This window comes from Diprion similis, chromosome 10 (genome assembly GCF_021155765.1).
Source record: "Diprion similis isolate iyDipSimi1 chromosome 10, iyDipSimi1.1, whole genome shotgun sequence".
Classification (NCBI taxonomy): Eukaryota; Metazoa; Arthropoda; class Insecta; order Hymenoptera; family Diprionidae; genus Diprion; species Diprion similis.
The window spans coordinates 19,990,524-20,013,830 of NC_060114.1; the positions used below are offsets into that span (position 1 = coordinate 19,990,524).

General features: G+C 45.0%; 2 protein-coding genes across 2 annotated transcripts in view; both read left to right on the forward strand.

Annotated features, from left to right (window-relative positions):
• The window catches only part of LOC124411102 (ephrin-A5), a 417,074-nt gene that overhangs the window by 66,485 nt on the left and 327,282 nt on the right, over positions 1 to 23,307 (forward strand). The gene's annotated exons all lie outside the window — the stretch shown is intronic.
• LOC124411104 lies at positions 909 to 12,230 on the forward strand. The gene is made up of 3 exons (XM_046889987.1): positions 909 to 1,070; positions 11,178 to 11,290; positions 11,960 to 12,230. Exons 1-3 carry the CDS (start codon positions 1,026 to 1,028, stop codon positions 12,228 to 12,230), a joined length of 429 nt encoding a protein of 142 aa, XP_046745943.1. The 5' UTR covers positions 909 to 1,025.

A 23,307-nucleotide genomic window follows, 5' to 3' on the forward strand; every position in this document is an offset into this window, starting at 1 on the left:
CGAAGTCACCGATCATCATTTGGTATCATTTGTTCCAAGCTATGTATTGAAATAACTGTGTTACACTATAATGATGCACTTTGAGTAGAGTTCCGATCTCAAGCTTAGACTTCGGGTTTGCGGTGGTTGATCCCTGCCACATTGTGGAATCGACTTCCTAGTGGACTATTGACGATAAATTTCTTTGGTATTTTCTTTTCTGAAGATGAGCAGAACGGGTATATACCTGCCTGCATCTAGAAGCGCGCGCGGTAGCTTATTATTGACCGTAACCGTGACGGTTATATTGAACGAGGTAAAGCAAAGGCCGTGGCTGAGCTGAGGAAAGGAGGGACCTGCTACTACTTTGCATTAGGCGTAACACACGGACGTCATGACGAACGGCTCTCTAACACGCGCGGCTTGTACCACGTGACCCAGGACGCCTCCCATTTTTAATCCATCAATTCTAGTTTCTGTTTTTTCCCATTTCCATTTTTCTCTATCGTGTGGCCTGGCTGCACAATGATTTGTCGATCATTCCACGTACGATAACTCCACCCACATTCATTGGCTCAGCTAGGATCTCATGAGTAAGATTGATTTTTACGGTATCCCCTAAGCATCAATTACCCAGAAGCTCACACAGAGAACATTTGATTTCTTGTGTATTGGAATGCTGTGCTGGATTATCCTTAGGAGTGACGAAAGAGCCTGTAATCATGGAGCTTCGTTCACCTTTTCCCTTTTCACTCAAGTTTCGCCGGAGGTTACAAACGTGGGACTTGTATTGTCCGGCAATGAAGAGTATGTAATGCACGCTGTCCGCCCAGCCGATAAGTAGCCAAGAGACCGTAAACTCCTCGGAGAATCGCTTGGAAGGAGAGTCGAGATGTCCATGAAGAATCATTAAGAGGATCTGAGGAATGTGCCGGCTAAGGTTGGAGCGTTAAATATTGGGAAAGTCCGTGCTCGGTTAATCCGGATGGGCGAGTGATGAAGAAGGCTGTGAGAACTTTTCCAACCCAACCGTACTGGCCTGGCGAATGCAATCAAATCCTGCAACATTTGACATGCGTGATTTTGGACGAGTTAAGTTACAGATGATGGAGTTTGGTGATCCTGTAGGCATTCACTGTCAGATCCTTTCGAATGGGCGAAACAAGACGGATAATATATGCCTTGAGCGTGACATTTTTCGGAGTCCCTCTCACATGCTAAGTTTGAGTTATGTGCTTTGGTCGGACGTGCATCTCCAAATTCTTGTTTAATTTAATAGGGAGGACCCATGTATCTAGGCAAATGTTGTTAAAGAACGCGAGTCAGGACCACCACGATATGTCCCCAGCTTGTCTATGATTCTGTACGAGGTCTCGTGCCCGGTGAAAGTTAGCAAAAGGGTTTTTATCCTGTAGCGGTATCTTGGCGTGTCCAGAACCTGTGAGATGCCAAGATCGTTATTCTGCCTGTTCTTCACGTCTCATTTCCTGTCCAACGATCCTGCAATATGCTTTCATTAGTCGCCAGGTGGTTAAGATGTAAAAAATTGGAAGAATCGTAAATACCACCGGTGAATGCAACCGTTGAAAATTCTCCTGTCAATTTTACGTCACAGTCATACTCTATCTTTTCTCGCATTTTTGTTTCTCCCATGAATATTCCATTTGAAAAAGTACGCCTCTGTCTGGTCAAGCCATAGGCAGGCCAGACCATGCCAGCGCCATTATCCTGAGCCGTTTCACACCGGGTAATGAAACTTTAACGAAGACTGACTGACGCTAGAAATTGGTATTTCATTGGACTGAAGTGAGGGTTCGGTCCGGCAGGTAGAGCTAACTTACTTTACTGACGGACATGCGCTAAATAGTCGCTGGCGAAGCTTGACGTGGTGCGCAGAGATCGAGAGAGGAACTGCATTAGCCGTCACTCGACTTTTTCCTTCTCTGACTTCATCCGACTGCAGTTAGCCGGTTCGTAGTGTCGGGGTAAGGCTGAGGGCACCGAGAACGCTATTTGAAAACTTGACAATCAAGTGGCGTAATTTCATGAGCAGATAAAGTGGCTGATCACTCATAGTCCGTTCTGGTCGATAAGAGCTCTCCGAAAACTGGACAGTAGTTTGGCAAAGTGAATTTCCTGATTCGGTTCGCTTATTCTCAGCTTTGAGCCGGCCCCTCGCTATTTCATTAAAGCATTTATGAACTTTGTGCCTGGAGGGAGCAAAGGGATGAAGGACAGCGTCCGGAACGGTTGGATTCCGCAGGATTGCCTGCACGTACGAAAGGGCCGCCGGTATCATGTCACTCTTAATTCGGTTAGCTGCATCTCGGTGTCTTTTCTCTCCCTCATTCCTTCGGGGGAGCTCCTCTGGGGCGGTAACGAAGTGAGGAACCGATTGCCTTCTATCGTAACTCCGAGAAATCAATGCGATCCCCCGAACGAACCTGAAGAATGGGGATAAAACAACCTGGCTCTGTCCAGCATGGACGTTGGAGGTAAAATCCTGGTACTGGCTGGTACATGACGATCAAGAGTCGTGGAGAGAAAGTGGAAGCGTGCAACGGTGCTGCAGGCGGGTCGCTCCGCCATGTCCGGCTCTTGGCTGCGGCTATTAGTCACCAACCCTCTTGCCTTCGCCACGGTACACCGCTTGCTGCAATCACTACCTACCTCAGTCGACCACCTCCATTCTTGCCAACCCAGCAGCACTACCACCATTGCCTTCTTATCTCACTCGTTCTCGCTCTACCCCTTTGCGGTTCTATTACTACGACACACTGTGCGCTCCACTATCTGATCCTACTTTGTCTTACGGCACCTTTCATCGTCTAGCCTAGAGCGAGTCGGACCGTCCAGAAATTCGAATCGAACAGAGTTTTCAAAATATTTCCAAAAGAGGTAGCCTTACCGTCAAATCCGTTCGGTGACGTATCGTCTTTGTTATAGACGTTGTGCTGAGCATATTCACTCGAGAAGTTGCTGGCGAGACAATGGAAGGTCGACTGTAATGGTGGTGGTGGTGGTGTGCGAGGAGCGGAGCGTTGGATAGAAACTGGCGACGTGGTTTTAAAACTATTCTTATTCACGGAGTACTGCAGCCTTACCCCGTTTTCTTATTGCGGAAGCATCTTGCGAGAACTTTGCCTTCCTTCCGGGTCCCAGAGCAGCTGCAGAAGTCGAGGCGAAGGCATTGTAACGGTATGTGTAGGGGGGGGAATCTAGAACTGGAGCGAATTGTAGAAGATGGGAATTATGTTTTACCGGAAAAAGTAGAAGAAAAAAATAATGCCGGAGTACCCATCGCACTGCGGATGCATCGATCGTGTTGAGAGACTTTCGTGTCACATCTTTGAACGAAAGAGAGAGGACTTAGTCACAGATAGCGATATCTAACTTTATGAGACTTTCTTTAAATAAAGGGAATATGGGAGAAATGTGCCATTCGTCATTCTAGCGGCGAGGATGGGACAAAGGCTCGACGTTTCTTTTTCTAGTGTACTTGAATGGCTTCGAGATCAAGAAGAAGTCGACACGGCGAGGTAATATCCTACGCGCAATATTCTTTGATATAGTCGGGGGACTTTTACCATGGAGTTTCTCATCTCAAGCTCACACCGTGAAGCTTACGTATTCACTCTTGTCCATCACACGCTCTTCTCCCTCTCATATACATATACTGTTCTAAAAGCGCGCTATGAAGTGCGGAAGTAAAAATATTATATTCGCTAGAACACGAGACGGCGTTGCATAGTAGGGTGTAACCATGCCATAGCGACTGTCACTTGCACAGAACTCGAGGTGCACCCCGTTGCGACAATATCCAGAGCTCTCTCGCCACTCTGTGAACGGAAATTTCAAATCTCCCTCTCGCTCTGACACACCAACTTTGCCCCTTCCTTCCACGTCGTGTCATTTCATCCGAGGATCGTCGGTCGTAGATTTCGTTGGGGCCTTGAATTTCTTTTCTCTCACTCCCCGCATTATTGTCTCTTCCCACATACTGCGATCCTTCTGACTACTGTGTCTAGATATCTTTCCCTCTTGGCATTTGGCTGGTTCGCAATATTGCGGTCTGATGACTGGAAACTCCAAAGTTACGCACCTCTTGACTCCCCGCATATTGATCGGGGCTTAATTAGTCGGCTGCTGCGTCAATCTCAGGTCTGGTAGACGTTTGACGAGTTTTGAACGGCGGTATTAGAGAGACTAAGTCATAGACAGTACGAAACCTGAATACCTGGACAAGTTGTGGAATGGGAAACACAGACGCGATGAAACAAGTGAGGAGAGTGTGAGACGAATAAATATCCTTCGTGGAGGTGACGTGAGTTATTGGCACGAAAAAAGCAAACGACTCGGTTTGAAAAATACAGCGTTTAAGCTCGCGGTTACCAAGCTGAGGGGCTCGGGTACCTTTGATTCGGAGAAATTGCCCCTTTTACAGGTTCATCGAACGATCGCTGAGCCAAGGCACAGCCAGCCTGGATCGAACGAGGGCCACGGGATCCTCGATAGAAGAAGTTCTTGTGTTCAACGGACAGAGGGGGAGTGAGTGGCAAGGTTCGGATTGGGACATTTAGCTCCATTAATCACATTATCCAAGTCATGGGTTTTGTCGTTGGCACAGCACGACGTTCAACTCCAAGGAGCTCAGAAAATGGACCTGCAAGGATGTGCTAGTTGTTCTCGAGTGCTTTTCCTTTTACGCTACCGGTTCAAAGAAATGTTTCGCGTTTTTGCTCCCTTTCTCTATACCGATCCTATGATCAGAGTTGGGTTGTATATTTCGCCCTGCTTTACCGAACGCCAAATTTCATAACACAATACCCAAGAACTAGCAGTTGATAGGGTGGAATAATCGCGACAGGATCAACTCATACGAGTGGTTCAGACTCGTTGCTAGATTTGGGCTACGAAATTACACCCAGTTCCCAGAGTCCAGCGACATTATTACCAACTTGGCACGGAGTTTCGATGATATATGTACGTGGCTTTAAGTTCCTCAGACTTCCAGGATGTAGTAGCGATGAAACAGTACCTCATTCTGGGCTCGCGACGGAACCAAAAAGATACTGCACCATCCTGTGATTCTGTGATTATGGCGACGCTTTCTCGCCAGCATCCATCAACATCTTCGGAAAAGATGCACTGAGGTACTCGTACCTCAGCTGTCGAGCTGTGTCGCTTGGACGGAATAAAGACACTGCGCACACACAGGTGTGTGGCAGGTGTGAAAGGATAATCCGGCTACATCGCTAAGCAGGAAAAAATGACGCTGATAGTAATTCCAGTTTACACGTTTCACTTCGGGATAGCATCACGATTTTTAAGCTTCATTAAGACTTGAAAGTAATCTAAGCTTATATTTGGTCCTCTACTCCGTGGTAACACATCGATGTGAATTGGAATTTTTTCAGTCTTAACAATACCTGAGCAGTTGATGAGTTACAAATTTTAAAACAGTGTGGCAGAAGTGCCATGAAAAAAATTTTCGATTAGCACAATTCTGTCGTTAAAACGTGTGGGTTTCTTCTTCGCCACTCTCTCGTAGTGACGACCTTCGGGATCAACACAAGACGAATCCTAGAATGCCCGTGGGTGTAAATCCGTATCTGAGATTAAGTTCAAGTCCTGAGTTGTATAAATTGAGATCATTCGCTCTGGCAGGAGTTCCGAAGACCGCAGTGTCAGGGATCCACTTTGTTTTCGTTAATTTTTTGCTCCGTAAGTATAGTTTGCTCATGGTGAGTATCTCGCTTCAGGGGGCACCAGAAAATTGCAGCGTTTCCCGCACGTATTTGACGTTTGTCAGGCACTAAAACGCAAATCTTTGCTGGTTCTCTTCAGCCTAAGCCTTCCAGCGAGTCTTTTTTCACCCCTGAAAGTACGGAAAAAATCTCTCCTCAGTAGCTGCCGCTTTAGACAAATTTACACCGATCTCGGATAACTCCTGCACAAACGGCCAAAGCGTGCACTGCGAAACCCTCATTCCAGAAAACACACCAAATGCTACTTTTTCGACAGTGATATTTTTTCACCAGCGCAATCTTTCCACCTCGCAATTCTTATACCACTTCCATCAGTTTTATTCATACGCCAATAGAGGTACTTTCCTTAGCAAAAGCCTGGGTCACCGTCAACCTTCTAATTGATTACTAATCAGCGTAAATGTTGAGACACTTTGGATAAGTTTTCATACAATTTTTCTCAATTCACCTCGGATTATTTAAAAGTCTCCGCAGTAATCTGGGCATTGAAAAATTACTAAGAACTTCAGCTGCGCCAGATTTTTTCTTCCGTACAACGATCATCTCATTCGAGATACAATATCAGCCATTCGTTCATGAGACCAAATTTACCGTTACATTATGGCGAGCCAATTCTAAGATGCGGAATAAAAAGTTTTACATCCACCTCTGACGTTGCCTGATTCCGATCGGTTCTGCAATCGAATCAAGTACCTCATACGACGAGGCTTTAGGTGTGCAAAAAGGTGCTGTATCGACGACACGGCACTTGGTCCGTTGAAAACAATGGGCATTGTTTGGCAACGATTCGATAAATAAACGAGGACTGATTATGTTATAGCTCGGAGTTTGTATAACGACCGGACAGACGGACGTATTGGGTACTAACTAGGTACAGCGCTCATGTCCCACCCTCCGACGAACTTGAACGGAACACCTTTTCCCGACCCCTTTAACTCTCTTCACTTACTTTTTTGCGGACATCATCTTGTCCTGGCCACTCCATTGTTATTTGCTCGGAAGTGCCGCGTTTACGCTTCATTCAAATGCGCCGGGTTGGGTTGGTCTCGTTTCTTTCTCGTGTTATAATAAATTCAGGGAAAAAATATTTGCACTACTTCTCTCTACCTCGCGGGCAAGCAAATTGTAGGAAAATATATAGAGCACGAGTACTTACCGTCATCCTGTTCTCCGCATTCTTCAACCCAATCTGCACCAACGCAAAAGTACGATTCATCTTCCGGGTGGTTGTTACCTCTAGTTTGTGTTGGTGCTAGTTTTTATCTTGCTCAAAATTCACGACTGTAAATGTACCCAGAGCGACGTCGCGTGTCCAGGGCCGCTTTTAATAAAGTGTCCCCCCGTGATAGCGGTCCAAACAATATCCAGTCGTCATGACCACTCAGACAACTGTTGGACACCGGAAGCCAGTCTCTGTCGTTCTACAAAATTGTCCGAAAGTTTGACAAACAAATTTCCAACCGTTGATACCGTGATTCGTCCTTCCCCGTTTCCGGCGGGTCAGCATTCACATCAACCTGAAATGGCCCACATTATGGAAATAACCAAGGATTGGTCAAGAGGGAGGAAACTGTTCGCAGTCTGTTTGCCATCAGCTATGAATGAGGGAAAATGGAGCCGGGAATAACTTGTGGAACACCCGGTGGATCGGAGTCTTGAAAACAAGTGGTTAGAAAATCGATATCGGTTAATCGACAAGCTGTTACTTCTCGGGCAGCACCGTCGCACGCTGCTGCAGGTCTGAGATTGTTTCGATCCATTACTGCTGCGGTGAGTCGAACCGCGGGCAAATAGAAAACTGGGATCAGGGTAGGTGAGTGAGTACATTGCTAGTAGAGCGTCGGTGGTGGCGGCGGGGGGCGACATATGTAAATCGTTTGAAATTAATTTAGCAGAAGTTTCATCCCATGGAGCTGCTCGGTGCAGCGTGACTCGACCGACGCGAATGATTGAACCGTAGGAGAAAAATAAACCAGCGATAACGTTCGTCCATTCGCTCTGGTTCCTAACCGTCCAGAACGTTTTCCATTTCCGGCTAAAATTGCAAGGTAAAACGAGTAGTTGTTCACAGTTAACAGCATATTCCATGACGATGCTGACGACGTTTAGCGAGTTGATATATCTGGTTTCAGCGAGATCGTGAACGTCTGAGGAAACTTATACATCTATGACGAATGAAAGAAGAGAGAAGAACAAACGGTGATCTTTGAAAAAATAAAGCGCAGGTGAATTCAGCTTATAGCTTGCGGGTTTGTTTCCGCGTGTGAGTGAGTGCCTGTAACAAGTCTCTGTGGAAGACAACAACACCGGCGGCGGGTTGCGTATGTCTTATTGTTTATCGTTTATCGTTTCCGTATGGTATCTCTTCCCATCTTCGATGCCCTGGGAGAACAAGCGGCATCTAAACAACCCAACCAAGACGCGAAGGTATTTTCTTCTAACAACCACCTTACCTCGCGTACGGTCGCCATCTCCTCGTCCTCTCCATTCCATACCACGATTCTCTTCCTCTCCTGGCATGGCATGACCTCAGTCTGCACACCGGCTCTTACCAAAGAGATGGAAACTCACCTGCGAAGGTATTTCGGAGATGCATCCACCTTAGGTATGACTCTGAGACCCGAAGCATGGTAGCAATCAGGAAGAAGAAGAAGAAGAAAAAGAAGAAGAAGAAGGATGTTAGAGAAGTGAGGCATGATGGGGAAAAATTTGAGAAACAGTTAATACAAATCTAGGTAACATGTACTGTGATGGGATTGCGAGGAATGATCAGGGACGAGTGCATGGTAATGCTGGCAAGAGAAATAGGAAGAAGAAAAAGGAGAAGAGGAAGAGTCGAGTTGAGAGCCGGTATTTTGGCGAGATACGTCGGTGCCTGCATCCAACAGAGGATCGCAGCATCCCATCGCAAGACGTAGGTCGGAACAGGTTTACCGCATCCTTATACAGATAGTGAAGTGTGGTGGCTTTAGCGTGCTATGTGCCACGGGATCGGGTCATCAGGGGGAGAGGATGGGAGTAAAATACGGGGCGCGGTGTGGTGAGGTGAGGTGAGGTGAGGTGAGGTGAGGTGAAACCTCTCAACACGCACCTCCACAAACGCAACTAGACGCACAATGCGCCCGGTATAACGCTGAGCAGCACTGCGGGGGCCCTAACACAGACATGCGTCTGTCTTTACTTCTCGTTCCCCGTCACTTTTCCTTTTTTTTCACCTCTTAGTTTTGCTCATCTCAGGAGGCATATTTTTATCTACAGTTTATACACACGTGCACAACACTATTGCGTCTTCTCACTGTATGGATGCTAAAAGTTCTATCGCAGAATGTTGGAAAGACTATGGGACCAAAATCAGCGTCTTGGACCATCTGGATGACTCCAATTATTTTCGATATACGTTCCTCATCATCAAAGTTCCACACGCGTATGCCACAAGCAGTATAAACACTCATTTTGGATGCTAGAAGTTCAAGTATTTAATGTCCGAAGACCTTTGGGATCAAAAATCAATATCTTGGACTATCCTGATTACTTCGAGCCTCCGAAAACTATATTCTTATCTTCTTATAGATATCGAACAAACATCACTTCAATTTCTGATACTTTGATGACCGAAGACGTAATCAATCATCTTTCTCAGTCATCAAGTATGGCGATCCATTTCACTTGGACACGTGTACACGGGTTGTGAACCTTGTGCTTCGGACAACTGCAGTATGCATGCATTATTCACTGCAACGATTTATGCAGACCTTAAGTACTCCGGTAGTAGAATGTTCGAGTAGTGAAAGAGTGGAGCCTCGATACATACGTTGTACAGATCTGCATATAGGCATGCACAGATGTACGCCTGCCTTGGTGCAGACGCGTGACATGCATGAGGAGGAGGAAGCGATGGTGAGGATATTAAAAACTCTAATGTCTAGAGGCTAATTGTGAATTCCGAGCGCAAAATACGCGAACGTATTCGTTGGCAGGTAGCTGAATAAGGGGGGTGGACAAAAAGTTTCAAGCAACGGCAACTGGATGAGTAACCAGATTAGTTACACTGCAGGTTCGCGTTATAAGGATGCAGCGTGGCGCAGGAGCGCCGGGGCTCTCAATCTTGGTCTGACACTTGAATCCTCTTCAATTCGATGTAGTGATAAATTTGCCCAACTTATCGTAAAGTGAATTTCAAACGAGTCACCTCAGGGCCGTGGTTAGTCCGCGAGTAACGCCGAGGCTGTAACCGTCGATTCGGGTCTTCAGCCGTAAGTAAAAACGTGTTTCGCGCATTAGTCGAATTAATTAGATGCTAATTATGATCGGGCGGTGGCCTCGTCCCGCATACTGATACGTTGAGCCAATACCCGATACACATCCTGCAGCATCTTATTAATTTCATTACGACTTTCGCAGAGTTTTGCTGCTCCCCGTCTGGTTTATGGTAATCCGGTACCTCTTAGCACGCGAACCCGTACCGGCAGATGAAGAAATTTTAGGCGAGGACTCTGCGGTGACTCAACCTCTCCCGTATTCCCGGGCTGCTGGCTCTTTTCCTCTCTCTCTCTCTCTCTCTCTCTCTCTTCGCAAAAACTAATTATAACGTCTACAAGTCAGCGGCAGCACTGCACAACCGGGAGGAAATTCTCCGCTCGGTTTTATAGCCTGTTAATTAAGGGTGTCCACACGAATGAAACTCTGGATATATTCACCAAGAGACTGACTGATACAATTTATCCGGCTGCAGGATGCTTTGCTCACTTCCGTTACAAAATTTACTTTCAAATTTCTCGACTCTAGGTATATACTCATATATTAAACGGATCCGAATAATCTTCAGGACATCAAAGGAGCCCCGTGTTATACAGGAAAAACGACTTCTCTTTGACCAGAGACACGACGTTTCAATAGCAGTCGTTGGGACCCAGACGTTCGGCAGTTTCGGTGCACCTAATCTTTATAGGCTCGGCAGGAAGCTTTTGAATTGACAGAATTCAATTAACAGGTGCCTGATTATCAAAACGTGACATTTTTATGTGCGAATAAAACGGCGGCATGCTTGGGTTGTTACTACCACAGGATACGTCAGTCGCACGTTTGGGGCTTAATTGAAATCAGTTGGGGCGCTATTCTTTGACTAATTGCTGATTACGCGAAGGTAACCTCATTTCATCCTCGCTCCACCGTCTTCTCAAAAACCTCGCGTTTGGTCGGGACAGCTGAAACCCTTGGATTTGATTGGCGATCGTTATTACATGTATTTGCTCAAATACGTCCAAAGCGAATTCGTGGAATCCTTGTTTTTCTATTGTTACATAAACGGGTCTCAACTGCGCGATTCGCCAAGGGAGTACGACAATTGTGTTCACCAATCTCATGGCGATGAGTAAAAGGCCTCAAATCGATGTGGGCTGAGTTTCTATCCTTGTACGTATTATTCATCAGTTGTTAACTGGACGCGGTGGAAGAGCCAGCACAGCTTTCGAGAGCCAGAGCATCCGGAGCACGACTATCGTCATGGTGACCTTCGCCATCTGTTGCTTCAGTTTTTCCAACTCGTGAGTAAGGGAAAACGATCACGAACCGTTAGCCTTAAAGTTTTCGATCCAGTTTGCTGAAATTTCCTCGATTATTTGTCAAAAAAAGTAATCACGTTTATCGGCAGACATTGAATGCTAGTTTTCTCCCGTCATTCACCGCTGCCAGTTTCCGAGATTTCAACTATCGAAATTACTACTCGGGTAAAGGTCATTGTTGAATCGAAACGATTTTACGTTTCAATCAAACCGGGTTTAGCTCTACGGTTTATGTGCTTCGATCATGCTCTCTCTCTCTCTATTCGTTCAATAGTACAGCAAAACAAGCAAATCAGTATTCCATTCAATTCAAGAATACATTCGAGCAATTTCCTGCGAAAAGCGTAGAAATTTTCGTTCGTCAATTATTTAATTAATAGATTAAACGAAATTTCGTGTCATGCGAATGCTACCAAAACCGGAATTTAAAATTTCTTGAAAAGTTTTCTCGTACTTTCTGAACAAGATGAAAAAAAAAACAAACAAACACCTGCAAGTTTAATTAAACAATAAAACTCCTCAGTCAACCGTAAAGGTATTAAGATAAGGGTATAAATTTATCGCTTACTGGATCTTAACTGTTTGGGGGTTAAAGCCGAGGGTGGTAACGCCATAACGAGGATGAAAACTGTGCTTTATTTTTAACAACAGTATGCTGAAACTGTCTGAGTTCAAAGTACCGCTCTTGGGTGTATTACGGACTGTGAAGCCGGCGCAAATTAAAGAGACAGCGAAAGAGACCAAGCAGCTTGGAAGCGATAAAACCACCTTCGAACTCCTTGGGTCAAAAAATTTGGAAGTTGAATCGGCGGCTGAGGCTTACGAGTTGCTTTCGGGAGGTCAAAACTCTGCCCAAAATATAGCTGACATCCATGGCATGCCATCGCCGGTTGTTCAGCACTGGGTTGACATGGAGCTCTAAGAAAAAGTTATCGAAAGGATCAAGATCAGGATCATACGCACAAAGATCACGGAGCACAGGAACGATCACGTTGTAGGACTAATTAGAAGAAAATTGTAGTGAAAAACATGTAGTTTCAATAAAGGTTTGATTGAATTGCACGGCTCTAAGCGAGTAATTGATCCTAAATTCCTTGGATCAAAGATCAAAGATGGTGTGGCGGAGAGGGAAAAAATTTTCGGGTAGATCTTCGGAGGAAATCGAATATTTTTCACCCCTCGGTGTCTCGCCCAGGTCGCAGTCAACACTTCGAGCGGAACACCGAGCGCCGCTGGATCTCTTATCAAGGTATCAAATTGCCCTTCCGCGCTTTAACCCGACGACGTGCTGCAAGGCTAAATGATGCGTGAAGATAACACCCGGAGCCCGACGTCGAAAGAGTGACCCAGAAATTTCCCCTCCACCTGCCTCCGCTGTCTTAGATCGAAGTGGATTCTCGTGTTGAGCCGTGAATTTTCTAATCCCTTTTCATCCCCGCTAGCTAGCGTATTGATCCCCTTATCCACCATCCATCGATGTCCTGTATTTCAACCTCGTTTCCTCTCGCCAAAGATAATCTGTGTCTCAGGATACTGTGTTATTAATTTTAAAACTTTTTTACAACCACCAGTCGAGCTGGATAACAGAAAATTTCTGAATGATGTTGTGATAATGTTTTAGAAAGTGAAAATAATTCGACGTTGGTGCAACAATAAATTGATTTCACCGCCTTTTCATAAAACCGACGAAATCGTCGTATAAATAGCTTCTTCTCGAACCAAATTTCCTTGTAATTACCGGAGGTAACTCGTGCTTCGTGAAATCGTCTCACGTGTCACGTTTCTTCAAGTTTTCTATGTTTATTTGATTATATTGTTTGAACAAATGATCTAATCAGCAATCCAGTGATTGGTTCTTATTCTAGGATAGTTGATGAGATTTCATGAAATTTGCAGAATTGCTTAGAGCACTTTAACCACTTTTGAAAGCGCCAGGCATGAGCGCCCCCCCTCCCTCCCCCACCCCTTACCATTTAAGGGTTTAAACTGTTACTGTGGCGATACCCATTCAACTAGAATTTTCTGGTAACTACCAGGAATGAAATTTTTCACAGTTTAAGTTTTTTGTTTTTTAAATTTCAAGGTCCATTTCGAACAAGCATCGAAGTAAGAAATAAGAGAAGATAAAAATTGCGTCAACTTGATGTACCGATTGAAACGACGCAAGACTGCGTATAAGTGAGAGGGGGAAGAAAAGATGGTGTCTAGATATATACCTACCTATGTATATATATCAGCTGGAGAATCGTAGGTGATATAAAATTCGTGCGAGGTCCGTGAAGAAGAGGCGGGTATTTGAGGAGTTGGCCAGACATCGTGACCCGATCCCAACTGAAAGGATAGAATTTCAAGCGAAATAAATTGCCCGACTATCTCGACCGAGCCTCGGCTGATCCACGAATGGCGCTGACAGTCTTATTCCAGAATATGTCCAGTGAAATAAAACGGCAAGGATACGGTATAGTATATGTCAGGGTCATTCGAACGGTAACGGCTCCGAGGAGGGCAGCGGCGAATTTGAGAATCAGGACATGACTCGTCCCGGCGGACGAGGCCGTCCGGCAAATGGGGATTCCCATAATTTCGGGAGGGATCCTCCCTGGATATTAGACCCGTCCAATCTATAAAAATACTGCATCCGTCGAAGCCCGATAGAATATGATATACAGCCGCGCCGCCGGTAGGTGATATGTGAAGAAGAAAAAAAAATATGGAGTGCGGATCCCGGAACGATTCGACTGTCAGGACCACTCTCGATGTTTTTGTTTCACAGCCAATCGCCTCCTTCCTTTCCCATTCATATTACCCACGTAACCGAGATCCCTAAATTTGTTTTCATTTCATACTCTTTAACGAGCTTCGATCGGACATGAATTCAGGCATCACCCTGCAGACGGGCGGCGGACGTAAATTGAGGTTCAAAAATTGACAATGAAGGCAATTATGGCTACTCAAGAACCATCAGCATTCATCTTTTAACAAAGCTGAGCGGCAGAGTCGGGAATTAGATTTTCATGGTTATTTCGTGTAATTCTAAAAGCTGAACCGTTCCTTTCAAATAAAATTATTAAAATCTCGGGGCCCCCCGGTCCAAAGAAGCTTACCACCGGCTTACTGGAAATCACATTTTCTCCCCGCTGTATATACATATGTAAATACGTATGTATACGTGCATAATACGTGTATTATTATCATTGTCCTCTGCGTCGTTATTATTACTATTTTTATTATCATCGACGGTAAGCGGGCTTCCGCATTGTCGTTATTCCCTCGATGTTCGGCTTTCCTACTTGGCTGCAAGAACGGCAGCGTCGAAGACCCAAGTTCTGCGATACAACCTTTTATAAATCATTCAAACCGAATTGCAGGGTGCGGACTGAAACTGACGGGAAAAACACTAGGGATTAAAAAATCCGGAGGTTGACCAGTGGACGAATCGCCGTATAGACAGACGATTTCGGGAACGTATTGGGGGCGATCAACCCCGCCCCCTGCCGTCCCCTGGCATTAGCGGTGCTACTCGGAACCCAATTAACCTGGGTAGCTGGGGGTCGAGTCTCAATGTCATTTTATCAGGACCGTAGTCACCCGCCGAGAGGGGCACGCAGGTACGTTTGGGGGACAAAAAAATCACTACTAGCCGGGCTTCGGGTTTCAAGGCACGTATCCGAATCACGAGAAAACGCTCGGCTGAAAGGGGTCGGGTCTACAGGTGAGCTTCAACGCGTTAGGCTACCCACCACTCAGCCCACTGTCCGTCTGATCGGTCCGTTGGACGGTCCAGCTGGACTTTCTTACGTGATCGACCGATGCGCAGGGTTGCGGGTACATATGGGCACCTATACGGAGGCGAGAAATCTGGAGCTCGATAAAAAAGCTCAGACGTTTTCACCTGTGGTAAGAGGGGTAGAAATGGAACGAAGGACCAGAGGTCAAAGGGTGTTGTTATTATTTCGAGGGTGTATCCATGCCGTTGAGGGGATATCAAGGACGGCAAAGATTCCGTGAAAGTATACAGAAGACGTACCGAAACACGGTTGACACAATGCCGAAGTCTGCCGACAATGGGTGATCCATGGACAAGGTTGTTTGGACAGCGGCAAGCTCAGTGGCGAGGCTGTTACACGAAACACAAAGAGCTGATACCTGGGTTGGTTCGTTGTCTGGATGGCGTCTGTTTCACGCTCGTAGAAAAACGAAAAGCAATAATCTCCGTGCCGTTTCTCTCCTGGTGATACTCACAGACCCGCTTTTATCATCCGGAAAACTCCTTCTCTTTTTCCCTCTTTTATTTACTCTCTCCGCAGCTCTTTCCTTCTACTTCGTTCGACGATTTTACTGCCCTATACTAGGTACTACTGTCTAAGATAGAAAAATAAATGATTTCACCGTTGGAAAAATAACCCGGTGCAGAGAGAGGGTGGCTCGTAGCTCCTTGCCGTCTAACTCCCTCCCTGACTCGAGCATCCTCAGCGTTTAGTAGCCACCAAGGAAGAAAATGTATTTTCTCGATAGGCTTCTGTTTCTCACGGAGGCCAATGCCGGCTCCACTCACCTACTTCTACGATCCTTGCCACCCCAAGAATGGACAAGTAGGGAAAACAGAAGGTGCGAATCACTTTGCGGTTTGCTCATGCTCCACAGACATTCGTCTTATGTTAATTGAACTCTCACAACTGCATAGTTTCAATATGAACTCGTGTCCATCCAACACCATCTGATGTCGATCTGATACTTTATATGATGTCAATATCAAATTGTCGAAGTCAATCTAACACTGTTTCGTGTCAGTCCAATACACTGTGCGTTGTAAGACCAAAACTACTTGATGCAAACGCAACAACTATCTGATGTCAATCCAAAACTAAGTGATATTGAATTTCTAAAATGCCTATAAAAATTGATCCATGGTAACCTACACCGGTTAATTTTAGTCAAGTTTAGCACGGAAATGTCTTACAATGTGCTCAATAAAAATTTCAGCAAATCCTCAAACTGATATCCTGAATTAATCGTTTTCACGTGTTTGTGTTTCAGGTGAGTAAATCCAGCCATTCCTTACATCCACCTTCTGAAGAGGCCTTCGGCGGTATAGGTAATCCATTAGACATCGATTTCACTTTACTATCACTGTCTTCAGGAACGCTCTGCAACAACATTGCTTGACAAAGTGCACTTACTTATAACCCCATTAACCGTTGCACTTAATGTCCCATATGTGGCTTCACATGATGGACATATTGGTCGAAGCTCCCACCGGAAGTATCTACGTTGGCTCGATTGCTCTGCAGTTACGTTATGAATTCCAATCGATCTTTCTTCGGTTCATCCTGCAGTACTTCTTCGACACGAACTTGATCTTTTTGAGCGGGATGTTTTGGGGAAGATTCGAGGAACGCTTAGCATCCTTCAGGCTGTGGCAGTTTCATCACTCCTGCCGACCTGCAGAACCCTATTGCAGAGCAAATGGCCTTTCCGCGGTGTGGAAATTACGCCTAATGAATGCCACCAGATCCGGGGATGTTGGCTGGCTTCTGTCTATGGATCGTGTGCCGCCGCGTTAGGATCAAAGCCATCGTAGGTGCTTCCGCAACGTTGCTAGTCCATCGCGTTCTACCAAAGTGTACGCTAATTACCCGAATACCCTCCTGTTCCTGGTATCCTTGGTATCGCAGAGGATTCACATCCATAATTCCCAAATTTGAGGAACTGTAACTTTCTTCGGGTTCACCACATAAGTTAAAAATCCTTGCGCCAAGCGTAGCGCGGGGGAAAAAACGAAATCACTACTCGTGTGATGTTAGCTCGGTTGTGATTTCATCCACGCGATTTGTCGGATAGAAAATACCGGTTGCGCCACATCCAGCATGGGAATGGCTGTAATGGTGGGGGAAACGGAAGCCGTGCTGGTTCTGTCGTTAATTAATTTGCAAATGCAATATTAATGTTGAGTAATCAGCCGTGCGCGCCGCGGCAGGGAAATCACCGATTACAATTACTAATTACACGAGAAACGTGGAGCTTGCCTCGACCGAAATTTATACACCAGTTACGCCGCATCGACCTCACATATTTTACGCCTCTACTTACCGTAGCTGATGCATCTGTATGTGTTTCCAAATCGCCATGGACTAAAGCTCTTTTCCCCAGCCAAGTTTTCACACCTAAAATTCAAGCAGTGGATACAAATCGTCGACGAGTATCTCGTCGGCCAATTCAATTGAAAATAATACGTGTTGCTGACGGTCCAAAACTGTGAACGGTGGCTAGTTTCTCATCAAGCCGTTGCGGGCTGCCGCAAAGCGCCATTAAGCCTCAGTTTTGGCGCGAAAAAAGTTCCGTGAAAATTCGGACACAGGTGAAAAGACTGAAAGCGGGAAATATTTCAATGCGTATTTTTACCTCGATCTTTTGCCGTGGGTGCTCGGCTTGCAGAAAATTTCGGAGAATCCACTGCCGAGACAGTTATTGAGCCAATTCTACATGCTTTTCTCGACACGCGTTGCTGCGCCGGCTCCTTTGTCTAAACATAACCCCGAATCGAAAGACGGTTCCGCATTCGCGGCGAGCGCGAACCCTCCGGGATGTGGGAAGAGGGTCCCGAACCCCCGGCGGATCCTCCAGTGTCGAAGGTATATCACCAACGGACCGACCAACCGCCGGGATTTCCTGCCAGCTTCCTCGGCGTCGAGGAAGGGATCAGAGCGGGGCGCAGGAAGCCTCCGGATGGTCGCGCCGGATATTGAAAATGCCTAGAGAGCTTCTGGACATACAAACTCCCCTTAGATACCCCGTCGCGCAGCCCAATGATCGAGTATATCCATCGAAGTAGAGGAAAAGGCGGGGGATGAAAGCTTGGTCGAGATACGCGAAGTGCAGGAATTAAGAAGACGCTAATATAGTCAGTTTTTACCGACCGTGTAAAATTTCGCTAACCTCAATTAACTGCCGACATCGGGATTCGACATCCAATGCCGACTATAAATATCTTAAGAACGGTCTGTTTTACGCTATAATGATGCACAGCAATGTATTTATGTATAATCGAATTACTTATTAGTGCAGGAATACATTTCCCGACAGTATTTTAGCATGAAAATAGAAAGTTATGGGATGATTTTTTCTCAGCATAGCCTGTAGAATTGCGCAGACTGAGACGCGTCTTTACATCAGTGGTTCTCAGGCGTTGATAATAGGCAAGAAAAGTGATATTTTACTCACTCGGTAAAAACCGATTACGTAGTTTCCTCTTAAAGGCGGTCCGTTCAGGCCGCGTTTCCATGGGTCCGTTTCAAAATTGGAAACAAAAACATAGTCGTCCAACTCCGGATGATTCGTGCAATTCCCGATCGCGAACGCGGATAAAAGTTTGATTACAGAGACAACAACTGCACCGTTAAATGGATAACAGGCTTGCTGCCCGGGGTTTGATGGCTTTTCGGCTAATAGCCCGGACTGTGGCTTGTTTTGCAGGAACGCCGCTCACGCTCGATTGTGAGCAGTTCGCCCTCTCGCTGCCACTGACAGCGGCCCAACACCCCTTCAAGGTCTTTGACCGGCACGTCACACCTCGGGGTCTTGACAGGTGTTTAACACCGACGTTGTGTACGCCGCTCGGCCTGATATTGGCTGCTCTTTGTTGCCGTCGCCACAGCGGGTGGCCAACAGCAGGGAGCTTTCGGCTTCGTGCGACCGGAAAGTGGTCCGGTTATCGGTTCCAACGCCGTTCGAACCTCGCCACGCTTTGGATCGTTAATTGTGCCGAAATCGTACCGCGATATTTCAATCTGCAAACATCAAACTCAGACTTACTTAAACGTGAAGAAACTTTGAATCGATGAAACAAACCTGCGTGCAGGAGGAATGAATTGGGTACAAGAAATATGTGGCGAGATCAAAGCGTTTTATAAAACTGAAATTAGCGATCCTTGGATCTAGCCTTACAAGGAAGGTATCCCAGGTCGATCTCTCCTATCTAGTTTCTTTTGGAATACGTTATAGTTAACTAAAAACTAATTGACACGTACTTTTTCTTATCTGCCAATAAACACTTTGAGGGGATGAAACCACCCTCCAAAGTAAGGCATGTCAAGGGGTGATTCGGCAGTTTCTTTTTTTTTCGATGGGAAAATTATATTTTTCATTTCTCGTTGTTGGAAAGCTTTCTCGGTTGGATTGGTTAAAGAATATTATGTTCTTGTGCGTGAAACTGCCAAATCGCTCCTTGACATGTCTCACTTTGGAAAGTGGTTTCACCCCCTCGAGGTGTTTAATGGCAGATGAAAAAAACATGTTTTGCTTAGTTTTCAGTCTACTATAACATATCATAAAAGAAATCAAATCGGAGAAATCGACCTGGGACACCTTTCTTGTTAGACATTGGAAACCAATACTATTTGATCCCCACATGACATTCAGTCAAGTTAAAATCACACGGTTCAATCAATGGACTGCTGATGAGCATGAAATTGGATTATTTGTGAGAACTTCACCATTTCATTTCTTGTTTTATACTCATACCGAGGACTTTGCTTAGGCTAATTTTCATCGATGACAGAAAACGTGGGAGTGAATCATCGGAAGATCTGACGTTCTCACAAGCTTTTGGCGTCTCTCGCATTCTGCTGGATATCGTAGGCTGGTTCGTCCGTCACCTGTTTTTTCGGTGCGTTTATGCGGTGCACGATCCAATATATCCAGCTTTGAGTGATAAATTGATTTTTTTCCGAAAAACAGGAATATATTTCCCGTTTTGCTTTGTCTCACAGAGTGAGACTCGGACTCTCGTTCTCCTACTCCCAGCATGTCAACCACGGGACATTTGACTCGTCACAGAGCGGTGAGTACCTATATTGATAGAGAAGACGAGCACTCGAAACGAAACTGCACAGCGTTAGGTACGTTTGTTCCCTTGAGGTCCTCGCGAAGAGCGAAGGAAAGCAATTCAATTACAGGATGGAGAAAATCATTGACAAAGTGGTCAGAGGAACGGGGGTCTCACCGCTTGCACTTTGTCCTCGATCAATCGGCCGGGATATCTTGAGAGCAGGAGTCTCCAGCTGCTTCTTTCCGCTGCAGCTAGGGTGAGTCCGGAAATGTTCCGCCAGAAATAAGGAACAAGGCTGATAGGGGCGGCTTTTACGCCGTTTGTTCGACGCTGCTGAACACCGTCGTCGTCGGTTCGTCCCGGATATAATGACGAACCGATTGTTTGTACCCACAGAGTGACGGTTCTTATCTCCTCGCACTCTCGTCTCAATGAGCTGATAAGCAAAACCGATCCCGAAAGCTCCAGCAGTGTATCCAACAGAGCGGAAATTAACCAGACATTCCGACCCGCCCCGATGTTGAAAGTGTTCCGAAATTTGCTGGGGCGTGAATTTTCTTCTCTCTTTCTCAGTAACTGTCATCTTGCATATTATAATACAACTATTTATGATGTGAAACTGCTTACTGCTCTTGCTGTTGCTACTTTTATTCTGTTTTGTAAAACCCTCTGCTCATAACCAAACCTCGAATTCTCTCACTTCATCTTCTCCGTGATCCTCAATGACAATAACGTTAGCTTATTTTTACTTCAATTTTAGTTCAATTATATTTTATACTCATTCTTTCGATCCATCCATCCATCTATCTATTTATCCATCTATCTATCTCTTTTCGTCCGCTACTCCTGACACTATTATTTCTCTCTCTTTTCCGTTCTCGCTATTATTTATTGTCGGTTCACAAACGTATATCCTAGGATATTTTAATCAATCCTTTTCCATCTATCTCTCTCCCTTTTTACGTCCCGTCTCTCCACAGCCAGATTTTTGAACCGAGTCTTTATACTTAATTCAATTACCAATTTTCTTTATCTCTCTTTCTCTCTCAACACTCTCGTATTTAGATATCATACGTACTACATGCATGTGTGTACATACGTACGAAGATACGTGATGAAAAAATTTACGGAATAATTAACGAGGGGCACGTGCAGTATAAAAATGTCGTCCCGGCTAGCGCGTTAAAGCAGTGTGGTCATTTTTGTATTTTAACCAAAAGCTATGGTCCCGTGTATGCCGACGTCACTGAGGAGCTCTTGAAATATGTATGACCAAGCCGCGGGAGCGGGGAAGAGAGGCCAACCATGGCAAAGCATAATTATAAATGTAATTTATAAAAAGCTCGCACGCAGGAAAGGCGAAGAGCTCTAGTGAAAAAAACTATTGTTATTATAACACACTTCGTCCTGCTTTTTCCCCCTTTTTTCCCTCTCTCTCTCTCTGTCCCCCCTCCAGTTACCCTCTTCATTCGCCGCTAGAAACCCTCTCCAATTTCACTGACCACGTGTTCTGCATCACCCTCCGTGCAAAGCTTGTACTTTCGCTCTCACTCGCGAATGAATTCTGCAACCACACTTAACACTCAACATATACTGATATATACATATATATAGACGGCAAGCTGTTTCGGGAAAAGTTAATTCCGTTATAATCTGGTTGAAAATTTTTACACCAAGAATGGGAAAGAAAGAAGTATTTTTCATACCAAAATTAGGGAAATCAGGAAAGGCACAAAACGACGAGCCGGTAAATCGATGATCAGCCTCTTTTGAGCTAACAATAGGAGTTGAAACGTAGAACCGTTACAATGACATTATCAAAATATTATCGATCACATAATATTCAATAAAGTGCAAAAAAAAATAAATAAATAAATAAATAAAAAGAAAAGACGAACGTTACAGCATGAAGACAGAAACGAACAGACAAGATTTAGAAGGGATTAAGAATTGAATATATCGGTGTCGATGTATTGAAAAATTTATGTGTTTTTTTTTGTTCTTTTCATAACCGAAAACGGTAACCGAAATCCTTGAAAGATAAGTGATTAAACAAAGGTTTGAATTCACCGCAAGGTTGGAAAGCGTAGATTAAAAACTTTGACTTGATTAATTTTGTCTGTACGCAGAAAAAAACTGTTTGCTCTGGCACAGAAGGAGTAAAAGAACGAGAGTGAAAAATGAGGAAGAAAAAAAACTAACAGAAGATTAAAAACTCGCAGCATTTCAATATCCGGTTATAAAACCTCCGTGGACGAAAGGTGAAATTATTTTCACCCGTGCTGTAACGGGCAACATGTGTAATTCAATCTATATGAACGTGACAATTGGGCGTAACTTAGAGCACCGACATGTCTGCTTCTTATCCCTAGGATTTCCCCCAACCGCCCCGTTTAACTAAAGACGGGAAACGTGTTATTTCAAAAGTTTGGTGGATCTGGTGGATCAGACTCTGTATAATGGCTCTGATTAAAACACTCGCGGAAAATCGCCAATCCTCCTCAACCAACCTTCTTAATTCTCATTCCGACACAAACTGCAATTCCGAAATACCAGACACAGTGAAAAAGGAATCAATTCCTTGTGTCCTTTCATCAAGATCATGAAAATTCATTTATACTTTATTCAAGGTATATGTTCGCACAATTAATCGAACCCGTGAGAAGATTTGCCGGTCAAAAAACCGAGCCACAAAAAAAAGAGAGAGAGAGAGAAAACATGAAAGGAAAAACGGTGAAAAATAGGCAGAGAAAGAGGCAAGTATGTGTAACACATGGAATAGAAATCGCATGATGGCCGTAACTTCTCCCGGCTGTTTGCAGGAAGCGTATGATCACCGTAGACCGCATATATATTCAGATATGTGCAGAATAATGGTAGCACTTATTCAGACGTTGGTAAATATTTGGATATCCGCCAAAGTTTGGCTTGCATTTGAACATTTTTCACTCCACTCCCGTGTTCCACGCTGCACGTAGGTATGCATGCATGTAATGATATGGGTGTGCAATAATACACACGAGAATATAACCGCATGATTACGGGCTGATCGCGAAAACGGGGTGGAAATCGCGAGTTTCAGTCACAGGCACGAGTGGAGAGAGAGAGAGAGAGTGAGATAGAGAGGCGGAGAAATTTTGCAGGCCAACTGCAGGTCGACATCACCGAATTC